Here is a 20,642-nt window from a genome sequence, read left to right as displayed (position 1 = left end):
ATATTTTGCAGTCAAATTCACGGAGACTTGCCAGAGCCGCAACCTCTCTATATATATGTCCTTGTGTGCCCATAATTAGCTCCATGCTCTCTCCGTCCACACCATTCAGAGGTCTGGTATGTCCTACTCCCCATGCATTAGTACTAGTGAAATACAGGGTTTTTTTTTTTTTTTTCCTCTCCTCATGTATACGTTTAAGTTATTTGGTAGTACGTCGGTTTTGCAGTTTTTATTTATTTTTTAATTTTTGAAAATAATTTTAGCCTAAAAATCTGGGTTTTTATTTTTTTTTTATTTTTAAATTAAAGATTATTTGTTAGTATTTATTCTTGAAGTATTTTTAATAAAAATATTTCTTTTGAAAATATTATAAGTGATTTTTTTAATATTATAAATGATTTTTTAGATTTTTAATACTGTTTCTTAAATTTCATCAAACACCTATTTTAATTTTTTTTAAAACTTTTTTCTTATCCTTAAAACATTTTGTAAAATCACTGTAAAATAAATTTTAAGTGATTGATAAAATTTATAAAACACTTTTAAATTTAGAAAATTATTAATTTGTAATATTGAAAAATTACTTGTATCTAGAAAAACTCTTTATGGATGATTCTCATAGGGTATATTTAGTTCTAATAAATTTTAAGGGAAAATATAAAGGAAAAAAATTAGAAAGAAAAAAAAAAGTGAAGGAAAATAAAAAATAGATTAAAAGTCAATAATTATTTTTAAATGTTTTTTTAAACTCATTTTATTTATTTTTTTTATTATATAAAGATTAAATAATTTTAAAATACATAAATTTTCAATTAATTTTAATTATATTTAATTTTCTTTCATATTTTTCCATGAAAATTTTTTTTTTCTTAATAATTTTTTTTCTTCTCTTGGTACTTTCGCATAACCGAATATAGTTTTAAAAACACTTGGAGAAAAAACATTTCTATTAAAAACACTTCTGTGTAAAAATACTATAAAAAACACTTTTATAGTTATGTAGACCCCCTTCTTTTGGGTCTCGTTTCTTTTTTTCCCTCTACATATGTTATGTTTGTTTTAGTCATTGCGGAAGTACCTGGAAGAGATGTTAGTGCCTTGAACGAGTGGGGGGGACCTGGCTGCTTGGAGAGATGAGCTGTGTGGAACACGTGGTGGAGCAGTTGGCCACAGCCATGGTGGTGGTTGGGGCTCCAGGTTGCTGAGCGGTGAACAGTATAGTAGTTAATAGCTTGCGGGAAAAGCTTTGACTGAAGGGGAGAGGATTTTAGGAGGATCCTTTTGAGGGTGCCAGGGGGGATCTTGGAAAAAAGAAAAACGGACCGAGAAGGAGGGTGAGGGGGATTCCTCTGGCTTGGGGAGGTCTCCATTTGACGATTGTGAAGGATTTTGGAGAGGGTGGCTAGCTTGGGCAAGAGGCTAAGGAGAGTGAGGTTTCCATTGCCGGTTATGAGGAGGGTTCGAAGGGTGGTCTTTTGAAAGATGTTTTTGAGCTGAACATCTTCCAGAGAGGTGATAAAAACAGAGTTTGAAGTCAGGCAAGTTCTCGCTTGTAAGGAGGTTTTTCAGGTATGGTCTATGTTCAATATCTTTTTCATCTTGCTTCTGGATATTCATGAGTCTCTAGTTTGGTGTTCGAATGTGTTTGTTGGGTTTTTCAGTTTGTTTTTCTTGTATTTAGGTTTGCTTGCTTCTGCCTCATGTTTGATTTCTAACCGGTTTTATATACCCTGTTTTGAGATCTCTCATGAGATTCCCACCTTTGCTTTTGTTTTAAAACTCATTTTGAAATCTTTCTTGGACTGATCTTGCACCCGAGCTCATTGTTGGATACATCATATGAGGCCTGAATGAACTCATTCCATTCTCTACTGTTTGTGCCTTGTTTTGCTGCCATTCCCCTGTTTTGGGAATTACATCCATGGCACATATCAACCTTCTCACCTCTGCCTGAGAGAGTAAGAAATCGCCAGGGATATATTCTCACGTTGAAAGCAACTGGGAGCGTGGACTGGAGCTTGCTGTTAACTATGCCATACGGAGCCACCCATCAGCAATAAAGGAAGAATAACCATAGCAGAAGAGCCTTATTTCATCTCTGGAAAAATCTTAATGCTTCGAAAAGCTTTACCGTCATTTCATGTTGCCGGATCAATGGATATTATAAGAAGAAATCTGGTCATTGCAGTTTGATTTATCTGAAAGCAATAAATAGGTGCTTAATCTGGGCGTTATGAAGCTAGAACAGATTGAAGAATCTGGTGGGATATATACAGACTTGAACCATGAAGCTCACGAAAAGACTCAGTCAGTATGTGTAAAGTCATCATAAAAAGCAACGGATAAAAGTTAAGAGAGCTGGTATAAAGTGCACGTTATGGGTACAATCAACATGACACCTCCATCTCTAATGCATTAACTGACCGCGGGATAAAATGGACAGCACCTAAATAACCATCGAGAAAGCTGCTACTCTCCGCTCAATGTTGATGAGTTCACTCTTCCTGCAAGACATGCCATCATTTCTATGCTCATTCCCATCAATCTCCATACACTTCTCTTCCATAACAACCATGCAAATCTGGCCACCTCACCACTTGTCTACTACCCAACCCGTTCCTACCTTTCTCTCTCTAAACCCCACCATACACCCATTTCATGTTAATGCCCTTAAACCCATTCTATGTTTGCCACCTTGTCTCACTAGCTTTTCATACCCATCCTTCCAAACCTCCATGCCCATGGCTCACTCCTTCATACTCATTTCTCTTTAACACTACATGTTTCATAACCCCATGCAATATACCCATTTCTTTCCACCACCTTTTCTCTCTCTAAGCCCACCATATACCCATTTCTTCTCAAGGCTATTGAACCCATTCCTCTCTACCCTTGCATGTTGCGTGGCCATCATGGCCATGCATAGACACTTTCAAACCAATCACCCATCACACCAACCCATGATCCATCTCATGCACCAAGCATGGTAGACCGAAACCCTTCCAAATCACTCACTCACATGCATAGTGGACTGTGTGAACTTGGTCACCTCTCCTTTACCCATTTTCTCTCACTAGTTTTTGGCTTTTAATTCTATCTCTCATGATCATTGCCCTCATGCCCATTTTTTTTTTTTAGCCTATTTAACGTGTTCACCATACCACTCATCGGTTTCCCAAGTGCATTTTAAAATCCATTCCCTCCATATGCCTATATCCATGCAAGTCCGTCCCATTAACCCCATACCCGTGGCAATCACCCTCATATCCTATCTCCCTATACTCACGTGCCCACTGCTCTTCTACCCTGCATCTCCATTCCCCACCTTCATACATATCATCACTCATTCATACTCATTCATATTTTTCTCTCTCTACCCCGCCATGCACTATGTCGTTCCTCTCACTCACTCAATATGCCCATTGCTGCAGCCGCTTTATCAATGAACCCGCTTTCCTTCATCACTTTCCACTACCCTTTGTACCATTCTCTCATCACCTGCTTGCCATCTATCTTGTCATGTATGTGGAGTCTCCCGCATGCACAACTATCTATCGTACACCATCTCATCTTCCATGCTTCATCCACCAAACCCAATGCCATCTAGCCCGTTCCTCATTCACCCATTTATTTCATCACCCCATGAACTCATTTCCCTGGCCGTCATTTAAAAAATTCTTCTTCATGGCATGAGGAGACTGGAAAGCTCATAGGGAAACAATCCGCTTCATATTCAGAATATCCTTCAGATTTGATGGTCAAGTATTAATGTATGGTCACCGAGGATGCCACTGATTGCTGCTAGTACATGTATGGATGGTGGCGGAATTTCCCTCATGTCATATTTGTAAGCACATAGCTCAATGCTCGGAGTGTTTGACAGTTGCGATCTAAGCAAATGCGCACGGCTGTTTGGAAAAGTGCCAGAAACTGAAGATGATGAGAATGCTATTCCCAGGTTGAGCAGTGCAAAGAGGCCCCTTCGGCGTTCCCTCTGCAGGCTGAGAAGAAACGGAATCCAAGGATGATCACCCCTGCACACACGTTGACATCGAAAGGTCCATGTCCGAGCCTGAAGGTGACGCCAAGATCGACCTTCCCGACGGTGGTTTGGCTGCGGAAAACGGCGACGGAGAGAAGAGCAAGTGGCAGCTGTGGGTCGCAATGCTGATTTATTTAACCTGGGAAGCCTCTGTTACGTGAATCCTACAGCACCGTTGCTTGTATTTGGTCCCATAATTGAAATCACCCTTGATCAGCGGGTTTAATGAGAATATCAGGCTTGTAGAGTCCATGCTGAAAGAAGAATTGGTTCTTACGTTCATGATGGCTAAATCAATATTCTGATAGCGGTGGATCGTGAGACTGATTTTTGTTGCCTAAGACGATATTTTTAAATGGGTAGTTAATGACCTGGCCATGCCAGCTATTACTTGTCATCAAGTGCAGTATCTGGTTACAGAAGATGTTTCCGGAGAGATTGCAAACGAGGAAAGAGAAGTTGATATGCCAAAAGAAGGTCTTATTAAGATGTTTGCATTTGATGTCTCCAGCTGCCCCGTTTTCATTGGGTATTTCATGCTCCATCTCATCACTCTACCCTGGGCCCACACATGCGTACATCTAATTTTATGGTTCATTGGCCACTCTCATGTCACGCGCCACCCCCCCATTCCGTCATCTTTTGACTCTGAAAATAATTTTCCTAATCTATTCTCGTAAATAGCTTCTCAAAATTTCAGGATTTAAATAATTTCAAACCTCTAAACTTTTCATCCTTAGCTTTCCTTAGGCTTCAAAAATCCGTTTTTTTTTCAATAAAATTCGCTCGGCATGCAATGTTCCAAATTTTCATATTTTTTAAAAATATTTTAAAATAAGTATGAATTTATTCCCGCAATTTCGAACGATGGAAATTTATGGGATTAATCCATACAGGAATGAATTGGGCTTTGGTGGGAGCCCCACATACTTGATTTCATAATTGATTGACTGATTAGTTGATTTGTTTGCCACGCGTGATTGATTTACTCTGTCCCTTGATATGCATATAATCATTCTGTATTTGTTCACTAACTCCATTTTTTTTGCTAAGCGCATTGCGGCTCGTGACCCAGGTACGTATTCACTCATTCTGATCATTCCTTATACATATTCTGATTTTCATATGTGCATGATTTGACTTAGGCATCCATTGACTTTCTTATTAATTGTCACGTCGGCTTCATTCTAACAGTAGAGACCCGACTTTAGGGACTTAGAGGGGTGCTACGGTCCATATCGTACCTTCCCGATAAGTAACCTGACCCCCGAGCCCGATTAGGTTTTTCATAGACCACCTTTTCCAAAACAAGGAGTCACACTTAGGGTTTTTCTTTCTTATTTTGTTTACCCTTTTAAATATAAAACAAAAATGAGTGGCGACTCCAAGTCATCTTTTTAATCAAATTAAATCATTTTTCAAAATAAAGAATCGAGCTCACCATCGAGTGGGAAACGCATGAGCCGAAATGCAGGGTCCACAAGTTAGTTTGATAGTGATTTTAGTTTAAAAAGTATTTTTGAAAAAATTATTAGGTGTTTGCCAAAATTTAGATTTTTTTTAAATTTTAAAAAATCACTTATAAAAATCACTTATAGTGTTTTCTTGAAAAACACTTGATATATAATTTTTTTTTAAACATTTTATGAGAAAACACTTGTACTAAAAATATTTTTGAGTAAAAACATTTCCACATGTAAAAATGTAGTGTTTTTAAAAAACATTTTTTTTTAATTTTTGAATGATTATGAATAAAATGTTATATATAAAAATTATTTTTAAAATATAGAAAATAAGTTAGAAACACTTAGAATTCTTAAATATATTTTTATTTTATAAAACATTAAAATATTGTTCTCAAAAATTGATTTTCTAAACTCTTTTTGAAAATACTTTCCAAACAAATTCAAAATAATTGAAACTCTGTCATTTTTAAGTCTTTTAAGACGTCTTGTGCGGCCTACCTTTGATTCTTATTGATTCAAGGAATCTCTTTCCCTTTAAACATCTTCTTTAATGTCATAAAATACTTAAAACTCAACAAATATGTAATTGTTAGATGATTTGGTAACATCTTTCAGTTCTGAAATGCTAACCCAGAAACAACATTCAATACCTCCTCTGCATTTACTCTTTGATTGGTTACATGCGTAATCTTCTAAATTCTGATTTCACTAAAATTTGAATATGAAAACCATACAATTGCCCACCGCCGATCGACAAAAAAGGTACCACTCTCACAATTATTGTTAACCTTTGTGTTCTATCAGTTGTCCCATGCCCTTTTGACTGTTAGAAGAACAAGAGGCAGAGTGAAGTCCCGAAGGCAAAATTTGTCATCACATTGTTTCTCTCTTCTCATCCTGTCTCTAAAATTTTAGCATCTTTAAATTAATTTTAAGCTTATGCTGCAGAGCAAGTACGGCAGTTGAAGGTGTTGCCCCAAATATGATGCGATTTGGTCCCGCAACTATAGTCCCGAATAACAGCGGTGATGGTTTTCCCCGTATGACCCCAACTGTAGTGCCAACTACAATAGTTCGTGAAGTTCTTACAGAAAACAACTATGAAAATTGGAGCACTTGTGTAAAATGGTATTTGGTGGGTCAAGATCTATGGGAAGTTTGCCAGACGAAAGACAACATTCCTGATGAAGCAAAAGATCCAGAAGCATTTTCAGTTTGGGAAAAGAAGAATGCCATGGCTTTACATGCTATTCAAATTTCATGCAGTGGGGAGAAGCTTTCTCAGATTAGGGAGGAAACTAGTGCAAGTTACGTGTGGGACTTTTTGCAGAAACGGGCCAAACCAACCTTCTGTTTCGACCCAAAAGTCAGTGGCATAGACGAACGGTCACCTGCTGCCTCAGCCCCAACTGGTAAACTGTCTTCCCTCTTCCTCAACTTGAAAGTAATAATTTCTCTATACGAACGCGATTGGGTGGGGATTACGTGCAAGTTACGTGCTTAGGGAGAAAATGTTGTCACGAACATTTTCCTAACCGCTTTTTATTTTTCAAATATTACATCTCTTTTATTTATACATACTCACTAGTTAAGAAGAAAATTCTGATAATATATGAAATATAGAAACATTTTAAAATTTGACTAATTAAATCTTATTTTAATATTTAAAAAGTTTCTAAATCAAGCTTAATTTTGCAACAATCTCCCTTAAATTTGATTTCTTGATTTGTGATTCTAAGTAACTTCTTCAACCTTGTAAAATCTTCAGAAGTATTTGGACTTCGTCTATTTAAATTACCCACCAACTCTTTGCCCTAGAACCACCTTCCATTTGGGCTTCATTTCCAGTAGCCCCCAGAGCCCAACACGCAGTATCCAGGCTCCCCTACCATTCATCCATTGAGAATATGCAACTGAGGCCATAGATGGGCCTGAGCAGTTGTACCAGACAAACAATAGAGTAGATTCTTGGCTGGATTGTCAACTAATTTCTCGCTCTACAATGCTGAACAGATTGATAGCAATTAACAAGAAGAAAACTGCCTGCAGGGAACGTTGACTACTCTCAGTATCAGGGCTTAATCAAGGCATTGAACCGTGGTAAGTGGAACGATATCGAATCCTTCTTTAATGAAAACCCGGGTGCAGTGAGAGCAAAAATTTCACCGAAAGGCGAGACCGCGCTTCATATCGCAGCTCGTGCTGGACATGTAAAGGTTGTAGAGGAGTTGGTGAAAAAACTGAGTCCAGAGGACTTAAAACAAAAAGAGAATAATGGAGGGCACACGCCACTTGATTTGGCTGCATTGAATGGATTTAAAGAAATAGCGCGGTGCATGATTAAAAAGAACACGGAATTGACTAGTATTTTAGATAATGAAGGAATCCTCCCAGTTGTGCGTGCTTGTAATCGAGGCAAAAAAGGAGTGATACGTCTTCTCTACAATTACACTCCACCAAAGGAGCTAGGTCCTAAAAAAGGCGAAGGCAAAAATGGTGCAAGGCTTCTTGGTTATTGTATTGCTACCAAATTCTTAGGTAGGAGAGAATGAAATATTCCAACCATTTTTGAGATGAGAAATCTGTCTTTACCCTACATAATTATCTTACCCTCCAATTCAACAGATCTTGCTTTGGATATCCTCGAGAAGCACCCAAGTTTGGCTGTTACTTTGAATGAGGATGGAATTTCCCCCCTGTATATATTGGGTCAAATGCCTTCTTTGTTCAAGAGTGGAACTCGGCTTTGGTTTTGGCAGGGTTGGATATACTCATGTGAGTACATCTTCAACTTATTTTCTCGAAAAAGATATAGATGCATACAAGTACTATTGTTATTCTCTCAATAGAGTTTCGCCAATTAAATTTTTGGAAAAATTAAAAAGGTACATTCTTCAAAACATAAACCATTTTTTTTTTAATATCTTAAAACAAGATATATATCATTTTCCCTTTATGTATTAAATTTTGAATTATTCACCTTAGTTTATGTTGGAGTATAGGGTTGAAAAAATATATCAACAATTATATAAAGGAAGAAAAATAATCGAATAAAATTAAAAATTTATTTATTTTTCCCTCACTCTTGTTCAAATATTATAACATATTTTATTTATAAATACTAACACTTAACAAAATAAAATAAAGACTCCTAGAAAGTTCTAATAATAAAATCTAGAAGTCTTCTAATATTCAAGTACTTAAATATAAACACTAAACCAACCACTCAAAATAAAATATATTTTTTTTAGAAACTTCTTATATCAAGCTAATTTAAGTTTCCAACATTTTAAATGACTCCATCACCATGGCACAAGAAAGATCTTAGTTCATTAGTTTGATTTTCGGGACATGCATGGTAACTTGTACTGATTTGCGCATCTTTCATGTAAGGCATATCTGTAAACGTAGATCGTGCCTCAGATTGGGTTCAAATAAATGTTGTTGACGACATTGGACAAGGACGAGATGACAGGAATAATACTGAGAAAGGTATGTCGCTACTACAAATTGATAATTTTAAAGTTGTATTTGTGATCTCACTTCGTAATGGTGTATCATGAAACTATAAATTATGTTCCACATGCTAATTTTGTACTGTGAAACTAAGCTGGATAGTTTTTGAAGGTTACTTCAAGAACTTTCGAGAGTCTCTTCACAAAGATTTTTAAAAAGTCTCTTATTCTTGAAGCTACAAATTTTTGTGGATAGAGTTAATGTTTATTAATAATTTCATGGAGAAGGTCCCTGAATTATCATGTTATGTAACATTAGCCATCTTTGTAAAGTCATTGCTAAGCAAGATTTCAAGATAAAGTAAATAAGCATATTCTAAAAATTTCTTAAGTTAATTGTTGACCCAAGCCTACTCTTTTGGATTTTGTGTATAGATAAACAGTTGGACCCACTATAAAAGAAGCCAGGGGTGAATCATATTGATCAATCAAGCCTAACGAATAGCAGGCACCCATGCATAGACCTATATCAGTCAGTCTTCGAATTTAAATCTCAATTCTTGTGGTGATACATGACTTTAGATGGTTACAGGTCCCTTAATAAGGATATGTTCCCCTCTTAATTCATTAAAGTGCGTTCAATGCATATAGACTCTATATTTTGTTGCCATTGACAAGCTTTCAATCCAACAACAAACCAAGGCCTTAAACTTATTTTAAAAACCTAAGTAGTAGGCCCAAGCCCAACATTGAGGTAGATGAAGTCTGCATAGGACTTTTAGAACTCCGGTTTGAACTTAGGCAAATGTGGTAGCACTAAGGTCTCACACCCTAAGATGTTTTCTACGGAGGTAAAGATGAAGTGGAGACGTCATGGAGGATAAAATATTTGGAGGAGCCCCCCCAAAAATTGAAGGAGGAGGTGTGTCTTAACAGCATCCTTGCAAGAGTCACCCATATTGGCTCCTACATTTCTTATGTAGGAAGAGTATAAATTTGAAAAAGTGCTTTAAGTGTTTTAGCTTGTCCCACATGGGAAAAAGAGGAACACTTTTAGTGGGTTTATTAACTAGCCTACTTTCCTTGGTCTAATGGGCTTGTGGAGAGGTGTAGAAGAGCCTCGTGAAGGAGCCAAAGCTTATTCAAGTGGGCTTCGGGTTGGTTGGGCCAAAATTCCCAAATGCGTCTAGCCTATAGAATGCACTCAAGGCGAGATTCACTAGCTTTTAGATCCTAGAGATAGACACTGGTACCCTAGTGCACCGAGTTCATCTTCGAGGAAGGTGTTTCCAGTTCCTCATTTTGTTTTTTGCTTGTGTGTTTTGGGCTAGTCCTTTGTTTGATACCCTTAGAACATCTTATGCATGAGGAAAAACACTACCCTTCTTAAAAACACCTTTCCATTTGGAGGTGATAGGTGCACTCCCTTTGCATCTATGATGGTGGGCGTTCATTATAAGGGGTAGTGCCCTATACCAAGGTGCATCCATGTATAGCAAATTTGTGGTGATACAAGGCACTCAAAACCTTGTGAATAGAGACAATGATTTAGCACAAGTGGCTTTACTAAGGTTCCACGTAAATTACAATAAACTAGCATAAAGGATTATTAAGAAATTTTTATTATGTATGGATAGCCCCTAATATTTCTAATTTTTATTGCAGGACTACGTCAATTAATTCATGGGCTGGTTTCATATCCACAAAAACTTCCTGGTATGATACAATTGTTCAATTAAATGTTTATTTGGGTTCCTTGCTCCTGACCACTCAATCTTATTCAATCTTAATAAAGTCTATTTGGATTAATGACCCAGGAATCAAGAACTTCCATGATCAAAAGTAGAGGCATACTCAAGCCATCAAACTTCTTGGGAGCATTTGTATTGAACTACAAAATATGAAAGTTGACGACCTTGGTTTTCAAGTGCACCAAGCAGTCTTCGAGGCTGTCAAGCGAGGGAATGTTGAGTTTGTCACTGAGATGATTAAATCTATTCCTGAGTTAGCGTGGAGCCGTGATATTAATGGAAGAAACATATTTTTTATTGCAATTTTGAACCGTCAGGAAAAGATTTTCAACCTTTTACATGGGCTTACTGACGCACGGAAGATGAAAGTGATATCTCCTTTGGATAGGTTTGGAAATAGCATGCTACATTTGGTTGCGATGTTAGCACCATCGGAACAGCTTGATGGTATTCCAGGTGCCGCCCTGCAGATGCAAAGAGAACTACAATGGTTTCAGGTCAGCTTCTTTTCACCTACACCTCTCATAACATAATACATATTTTCTCTATCTATACATTCTATTTGAAACACCAAGATCCCATCTGTGGTCTCCACATTCCCTTTTAGGAACTACTCTAACACTTACCCCTTAATATGGCAAGTTCCATGTAAGCCTTAGTCCCTACTTCCTATGAATTTTCAAGAACTCTTGTGCTTTGGGTGTAAGAGAAAGAGAATAGAGAAAAGAAAGAAATATTTCGCCTTTTTATTTTTCTCATTGATATTTAATCGATTGGTTTCTACAAATATTAATGTTCGTAGCCTACAATTATTTTCCCAATAAGATAAGGTGACTATCTAAGCTTCTCATGTCTTTATACCTCCAACCCCCTACCCTATTTTTTTTGCCTGGAATTTAGACAACCAATCAATCATTCACCTACATCTTAGTAGCGTGCTTTTCAAATTTTTCATGATGTTACCATAGGAGGTGGAAAGCATTGTGCCACCACTATTCAAGGACCTTAAAAACTCAGATGGAAAAAAGGCCAGTGAGGTGTTCTCTCAGCAGCATGCAGACTTGATAAAAGAAGGGGAGAAATGGATGAAGGACATATCAACAGCTAGTTCATTTGTAGCTGCTCTTATTGTTACCATTATGTTTGCTGCAGCCTTCACTATTCCTGGGGGTAACAATGACAAAGGCGCTCCCATATTCTTGGACGATACCTTTTTCGTAGTTTTTATAATGTCAGATTCAATCTCACTCTTTTTTGCTACTACTTCAGTGTTGATGTTCCTGGGAATCTTGACCTCACAATATGCAGAGTACAAATTCCTTACACGGTTGCCCAAAAAGCTGATATTTGGCCTATCCCTCCTTTTTATCTCTATTGCGGCCATGATGATAGCCTTCTGTTCTGCCATTGCTATTTTGCTAAAGAATAGCTCAATCGAAGGGGTTATGATCCCGATTATTTCACTTGCTTCCGTTCCAGTGATCACATTCGCATTACTGCAATTTCCTCTCCTTCATAACATTTTCAAGTTCACATATCGGCCAGGCATCTCCAACAGGAAAATACAACAAGTCCTTTATTAGCCTGTTCAATAATTTGTTTTATTTTAAGGTGCATGTAAGAAACACACCAGTTCTGTTGATGCCTATATGATTCTATATTACCTCGATTTTATGCATTGTCATATCTTTTGTAATGTTGAGGTTTGGTGTGAAATTCTGTGATTAAAACTTTTAGTTATAAAATTTATGGAGTTTTGTACAAATTATTATCAATTTTTGAAGTTACTCTGCAAGTGCTCTTATAAACCAGATGGACTTTTGACTTTTCTCAACTTGCAGCAATTCACCCTACCCACCTGAAAAGTGACAGTATGCACCACCAAATCAACCCTCCGGACAGACGGTGAACCATTAACAAGTCCTATGGAGAAACTAATACAATTTTAATTTAGCAAACATGCTAGCTGCTATCAATACTCATTATTATTGTCTTATATGTTGTCAGCATAGCTTCGGGCTTGCTTGAAGCCGGAAAGGCTGTCACAGTTTTACAGTGCACTTTTCTAATCTTCCAATATGTAATTTTTAGAAGCTGGTAATAAGTTGCTAATCACCTATACTCCAGTGACATCAATGCATTGCCAATAATCTATGGCCCAAAAACATAGAACACAAACTCACATATGACATTGTCCAAGGTATTCATGAAATCAAACCATCATGAAGATCATCAATCCTTTTGGTTTCTAGTAGTAAGAAAAAAAAACGAGAAAATGATTTTTTTATTTTTGGTTTTATTATAGAAATTAATAAAGAAAATTAAATATAATTAAAATGAGTTAAAAATTATGTATTTTAAAATTATTTAATCTTTATATAATGGAAAAAAATAAGTGGAATAAGTTTAAAAAAGTATATAAAAATAATTTATTAACTTCAAATATATTTTTATTTTTCTTTAATTTTTTTTTTATATTTTTTCTTTTTATTTTCTTTCTCACATTTTTCTCTCAAATTTCATGGGAATCAAATATAGTTTAGTATTTCAATAGAAGAAAAACCAAATCTAGTATTATTCAAGGGATAGCAGTGCCAATTTTTTCTAAAAAAGAAAAGAAAAACAAGTGACAATGTTTGAGATGATCTGGCTAAATCATGTGCACTGATGGTGGACGAAAGGAATCAATCTATCATACTAAGAGTCCATTTGACAGTAATTCTAGAAAAAGTTTTTAATTTTTTTAATACTTGAAATTTTTTTATTATTTAAGTATTAAGAATGCTAGAAATATTTTCTAGAATCATTCCCAAATGCACTCTAAATAAAATATTAAGTGGAAACAAAATATTGTTCAGAGAACCACAGTCATAGATACTACAGATACGGTTATTCACATACAAATATAAAGTAAAATTTATACTTCACGTTAGATTCAAGTAGGAACATCTTATAGCATAATACAACTTATAGTTGAGCACAAAAAAAAAGAAAAAAAAATTTAGGTCCTTGCCACCTGGTAAATTCAATGTAACAAAATGGATAGCAGATGAAAAGTCTTTCCCAATTTTGATGTCAACCTCACAAAATATAAATAAGATGAAAAACATTTTCAATTTACCCTTTCCCAATTTAATGTACTTAGTGTCAATTGTATTTTTATACGAAATATTTTTTTAATAAAAGTGTTTTTTTTTTTTAAAATCACTTATTGAAGTGTTTTTTCAAGAAACACTACAAGTGATTTTTAAAATTATTTTCTAAATTTTACCAAAACATGATTTTCTTTTCTTTTTTTTTTTTTTAATTTAAGAAACACTTTTTAAGTTAATTTTTTTTTTCAATACTGTTCAATGAACTCTTAGCATTTCAGCCTGGGCAAGGTGGCTGTATGTTCCATAACTAAGCTTGCAAGCAACATCCATACAAAGTTTTCCAACCCAATTGGCCACTTAATAAGAAAAGTTGTTAGGTTAAGAGCTGTGAGTTCAATAGTTGGTTGGACCACAGTTCAACCATTATATTAAACTAGACATTATAAAAATCTTGTTTAGAGTTTACAAAAACTCTTGCATACTGGGAAAAGTACAACGTCAATTAAGCATTTTCTACAAATCACGTCCAAGCATGTAATTTTATTGAATTAAAAACACTTCCATACTTTATATGAGGTTTGAAGAAAAAAAATTGACGATCTCGAAAGGTTCTCTCACAATGCTCTAGACAATCATGCCATGATAGTGAAAGACTACAAGAGCCAATCACATGTATCCACAATTGAGAAGCCGCACACTAGATGCAATAGAGAAAGGGAGATAACACTTTGAAAATGAGAATGCCTTATATCACTTGTTCTCTACAGATGGGAGAGGATCGGAGTAACTTAGCTATTTATAATTTCAATTAGGTAGAGCCTGCAAAAACCAAAAATCCAATAGGAAATACCAGAGGAAGATTTTATATTTCATACCCAATTCTTTTACCCTGCGAGTTGTTAGCTTGACTTGTCAAGACTTACTGGCACGGGTCAGAGAAAACCAACGTTCCTCAGGAAAGGCAAATGCTAATTCTGATTTATACCACAACGCTCCTGAGAAAGATCAGAAGTTCTAGAGGAAAATTCAGACAAGCAGAAGTAGAAGGATGAGTGGTTTCCTTATCGTCTTGAGGTATTTTAGACAGAATGTTCTACTCCTGATACAGTGATTTCAGCTGGTTTGTTCACTCCTCATGTACTGCTATTGGAGGGGAGTTGTGCATGTGAGGCAAAATAAAGATTTCAGGTGAGACTGGATGCATTCTAAGCTTCATGTACCAGTGGTTCATGCTAGTGACACTGAAATCCTTGCTATTCACATTTCACAATGAAGGCAGTGGGGACTATTTGTACCAGCCAGCTGTTCATAGAGCCATATTTTCTGAAGGCTGCAAGCTTAAAGAATGGTTTGACAAGGAAGGAAGGAACACCCCTTCTGTCTCTATTTCCAGAGAAGTAATAACTATTGGCAGAACAGATGTTCGAAAGACTATTTCTCAAATCAGAGATGAGAGGCAAGGGACTTCTGAGAAGCCAGATTAGATTACTGTCTGTGCAACTGTTTCTTTCATAAAAGTTGAAAATTTTTGTTATGCAGCATGCTCCATTATGATTGGTGATCGTCAATGCAACAAAAAGGTTATGAACAATGGAGATGGGAAATGGCGATGTGAGAGGTGTGATCAGTCTGTTGATGATTGTGACTACAGGTATATTCTTCAGTTTCAGATACAGGACCATACTGGCAAGAAGAGCTGATCCCATTCTTCCAATCCGCAGCACTTCCAAAAGAACGTACCACTGTTCAACAAGGCTACCTTGAACTCTCCAAGCAGGTCAAGGCTAAGTTTGGAAAGGTTGATCCTCACTTCCTTAAGTTAGGAGATGCTATGATCGCATGGATTTGATGCTTAGGATGAGCTCAACCCATCTGCCGGAGATTCTTCGATCTAACCAAACCAACGGCTCTGCCAAGTATGAGAAGCTGTTTGGAAGACAAATCCTGAAGCGTAAAAATCTTGGGAACTGCTTTGATTCTAAAGCTCCAAGCTTGAAAGCATTTCACAACCAGAAAACAAATGCTGAAACCAGAAATTCTTTGACAAGATCGCTTGAAAAAATTATACTGTCTTCGAAGGCATGAGTTCAAGCTTAATCATGAAGAATGGAAAACCTGTGGTGAGAATTCTGATTTTGGGTGGAAGCAGAATGCTGAATCTGTGATGAAGTTGTACATTGAAATTACTGATCAGTATTCCATTGAAAGTAAAGAGAGTGCTCTGGTTTGGCAATATCAGAAATTCGTTTTGGATGCAGGCTCAATAGCCCCACAGTCCCATCACCTCAGATGGGTTCTTTCTTACCAGCGCCAGCAATGGTCCTAACCCCATGCTCTGAGATTGAGAGACTAGAGATTGGATTGGAACATTTGAAGGACACGAGTGCAGTGTGGAGTTACTGCTCGGATAGCCTGTTCTTGCTCGTCCCTAGCCTCGGTGATTTTGGTTGCAAAAGGAACGCTCAAGGAACTTCTCATTCTCTTGTCAAATAAAAATGCTCTGAGAAAGGCTTCTGAAAAGTGTCATACCAACTCTTCATCAGGCCTTGTAGCATCGTACCCTTAAGGAACTTCTAAAGCCCAAGTCACAGAAAGGGAGCTCAAAATGCAAAGAAGTCTCTGATGTTCCAGTAGCCAGAATAGTTGGCAATGAGGAGAAAAAGATCATTGGGTCCTTAATGAAGTCATTGCCAAGTGTACGTACAACCTGAAGATTCAACAGTTCCGGAAATCATTCGCTGAACTTGAAAGTCACTGGGCTTTGACACTTAACCTGAAATGGAAACAACTTGAAGAACACTTAACAGAGATGGTTTTATGCATAAGCAACGATCAAAAGAGATTGGTATTGATAAATCAGTAGTTCTAAGCCAATTCCAGCATCAGTAGGGTAAGTTGTGAGCTACTGCAGATCAATGAAGTCCTGTATGGTGGTACTTGATTCCAGTAAATTCGTCTATACTTGGGGTAAAGGTCATTGAAGTCCTGTATGTGTGCATTTGGGCCACGGGAGCTAGATGGTCAGGAGACCACTCAAGTGAGAGGAGCATGCACTCTGCTACAAGCAGTAGGGTTGTCCAAGTGCTGCCTATGCGTGGTTCAGCAGAAGCAGAGCAGGATCTTCGACCAATATTGACTGTACATGGTTTCGTGATGTGGAGTTGCATGGGATCCAGAATCTCAAAATCCAGCTGGAAATGGTGGCTGACTCTGAAGCTCCCCGAATCAAATATGCAAATAAGGAACTCGATCCAAATGCATCTCCAACCACTACCAGAGCCGCTTCAGTTGTATCTCCTGGAACTTCAACCACCAACATCAGCAATGCAGTCTTAATTGCACCCCCAGGCCCCCACTCCACCATGGCCACCTTGGTGCACACTCTCCTCCTCCATTTGTTTGTTTGATCGGGAACTTACAGTTTTGAACTAAATTTTCAAGTCCTTTTTCCATTCAAATAATCCCAACTTTAAAAGTCCATTCTCAGACACTTGTAGGCAATAAAATCCTTATTTTCAATAAACTTTTTGCTGCCAAATTTTCTTCTGGCATGCATTTTCTTTGTCTTTTATAATAATTTTCATGATTTTCTCGATTTTTAAAAAACATGATTAATTAAATTTTATGATTCCAAAAAAATGGAATTTATGAAATTAATTCATACAAAAATAAATTAGGTCTTAGTGGGGCCAACATCCATGATATTTTCTTTAATAATAATGCAAGTAAATACTTGTTTGATGTTAATTGACCATGATCTGAACTTGCTGTTGTGATATATAAGATATTTCATAGTTACTATGGTGCACTAACCTTGTTTTCTTATGAAAGCACATTATTGCTCGATGCTAAGGTACACTCCCATTCTTGCCTTGTTCATTTATTCTTCATGTATGACTTGTTTTTATTATATGACTTATCATTCTCAATATCCATCGATTAACTAGTTAATTGTCATACATGTCTTCACTTGATTAGTAAAGACCTAATTTTAGGACTTAGAGGAGTGTTATAGCTCATTGTTATACCTTTCTAATAGGTAACCTAACCTTCAGTCCCAAACTCGTTTTCATAGACCCGTTTTTCCTTTCAAGAATCACAGTTATGATTTTATTTCTTATTTTGTTTTGCCTTTTACAAATAGACAAAAAATAAGTAACAACTCCAAGTCCTTTTCTAAAAATTGATTTTTTTCACAATAAAGAGCGAGTCACGCAAGCCTGCACACCCACCATGCATCATTATTTTGTAGCCTAGGGGATTCGAACCCAGACCAAAAGGTTTGAGTGTAAGCCTTGGCTACGGGGGGACTAAGATGTTCATTGATAATATATGTTCAATTTAAATTTGTTAAAGTTTATCATTAAAAAAGAAAAAAAAACCTAATTCTAATTATTTTATTTTAAATTATATTTAATTGATTAATAAAAATATAAAATCAATATTATAATTTTTTTAATAAGTCTTTTTTATATATTATTTATATGATAATTAAATGTAAAAAATATGAATATTAACAAAAATCATATATGTATCATAATTTATTTCATACTATTAAATGCATTTAAATTAAATAAATTATAGTTTTAATATTAAATGTATCATCATTTATCTCATTAATTATATTCTAAAAAATTACTATCACTTCACTTTTTTTTTTTTTTTATATTTATCTTTTTAATTTTGAATGTTTTTATTTTAAAATATTAAAAATATAAATAATAAAGTTGTAATATTTTATAAATTAAAATTAATCTGATAAGATAAATAATAAATTATATATTAAAACGCTTATATCCTTGCATATGAATATTTTTCTTCATAACAATATCTATGTTAATTACATTTACCAAATAACTTTAAAATGTGTATTTTTATTTATTTTATAATTTTTTAGAGTTTTTTTTTCAAATATTTTCATGAATTTTAAATAATTTTTATTTTACTGATATTTTTGTAAAAGATTTACCGATATTTCTCCAATATTTCTTAAATGTCCGTAAAATCTAAATACCAATGTATCCGTATTTACCGATATTTTAAACCTTGTTCATAACAAATAAAAAATTGTATTACATAATTTATTTCATCATTTTTTCGTTTTTATGAAAATCATTTAATGAAACATAATCATAATTTCCAAATTTCTCATCAACCCTTTAATAAAAATTGAGTTTCTTATAATGAATTACATTATAGTTTATTTCAGTTTTCAATTTTATTCAATTAAATAACTAAAAAAATGTTTTTATTTTGAAAGAAATTCAATTTCAACATAAATTAATTCAAATAGTTTTTAATATTTTAATATAATTATCATAAATCGACTAAAATAGGTTCTTTCTAGCATACTACCTGTATTACAATAAGGAACTTATAATAAAGATATATTTTAGTACAAAATTATTTAATAATAAAAAAATCATTTAATAAGAAAAATAAATATGGAATAAAAAATTATTTTTACAAATTGTTAGTTAAATGCTTCTAGAAATTAAATCGTTTTGTATTTAGTGTTGAACGATTTAAAATTGTATTATTAACAACAATTTAAAAATAAACTTTATCATTTTTTTTTTAAGTTAAAAGTTGTTATCTCTTTCATCAAAGGGAGAGGTAGACTTTTCATTAGACTTTACCCCATTGATAAATCATCCATGCCCTTTTAACTTTGGTACCACCTTCTGATTCAAAACTTTTGGTTTGAAGATAGTACAATTTTTGTGGCCATATCTTATCGGATGATTAGGATCCACTCTCTACGATCAAGCTGGAGGGCCAAATATCCCCTAGTGTACATCTTTGTGCTATTTTACTTTTCCATCAAAGACAAAATGCCAATTGGTATCCAACTTTCTGTGATTGAATGGAATCATTTCCTTGCCTTTTAATCCATGTTATATTTTGAATCATTAAAAACATTTATTACTCAATTCTAGAAGGGCTTATAGCTAAAAGCACTCCCTTCCTATTATTCTTTTATGATATTTTTTAAATTTTCATTATTTATATTTTTTTACATGCAAAACTAAAAAAAGAAAAAGAAAAAGAAAATATTAATATTTTCCCCTTTTACTAGTAAATTCAATTTTTCTCTTATAATAATTCTTTTGAACGGATAACCATAGAAAAATTTTATGACATTTCACGTCTCATTAGTTAAGCCCACCATTACTCATCGGTTTGCCTTGGGGTTTTTTTAATAAAAACATGATTTTTGTAAATTAAGGGCGCATTTGGGATTTTTTTTATGTTTTTTTAAAAACTAATTTTAAGTTAAAGAATAAAAATAAAAGTTTTTTTTTAATGTTTTATAAAAATAAAGGTGTTTGAAAAGTTGTTTTTAAAAACAGTTTTTAAAAATTAAAAATAAAAATAAAAAACTTGTTTGGATAATTTGTTTTTAAAAATAATTATTTTGTTTTGATGTTGTAAAATATTGAAAATTAAATATAATATAAATTAAATTTAATTCAAGTCTTATTAGAAATGAATATATATTTTTATTATAAATAAATTAAAAAATAAATAGTTTAGTAAATGATGAATGGTAATAGTATAATAAAATTATAAATTGTATTTTTTTATTAAAAATATATACCATTTTAGTATATGTTAAAAATATAAGAATATTAGCATCTTCTTATTTATTTTTTATTTTTAAATGAATAATGATAATTTAAAAATATTAATTATTAATGATATTTTATTAAAAATGAATAATGAATAAAGTTTATTTTTTAACATGTAAATAAGTCAAAATTTTCATTACATGCATATATTTAGTACTCAATTATGATTATAATATTCTAAAATTCTTTGATTTATTATGC

At 34.4% G+C, this 20,642-nt stretch overlaps 1 protein-coding gene across 1 annotated transcript; it reads left to right on the top strand.

The window, feature by feature from the left end:
• The first annotated feature begins 104 nt into the window (after positions 1-104).
• LOC100255160 (uncharacterized) lies at positions 105-12,398 on the top strand. Its single transcript, XM_059742182.1, has 8 exons — positions 105-999; positions 5,531-6,920; positions 7,558-8,046; positions 8,134-8,283; positions 8,902-9,000; positions 10,629-10,679; positions 10,781-11,211; positions 11,683-12,398. Exons 2-7 carry the CDS (start codon positions 6,491-6,493, stop codon positions 10,807-10,809), a joined length of 1,248 nt encoding a protein of 415 aa, XP_059598165.1. The 5' UTR covers positions 105-999; positions 5,531-6,490; the 3' UTR covers positions 10,810-11,211; positions 11,683-12,398.
• Positions 12,399-20,642: the final 8,244 nt, after the last annotated feature.

The sequence above is a fragment of the Vitis vinifera genome, chromosome 13, assembly GCF_030704535.1.
Source record: "Vitis vinifera cultivar Pinot Noir 40024 chromosome 13, ASM3070453v1".
Taxonomy (NCBI): Eukaryota; Viridiplantae; Streptophyta; class Magnoliopsida; order Vitales; family Vitaceae; genus Vitis; species Vitis vinifera.
This window is presented reverse-complemented; position numbering and strand designations above follow the sequence as displayed.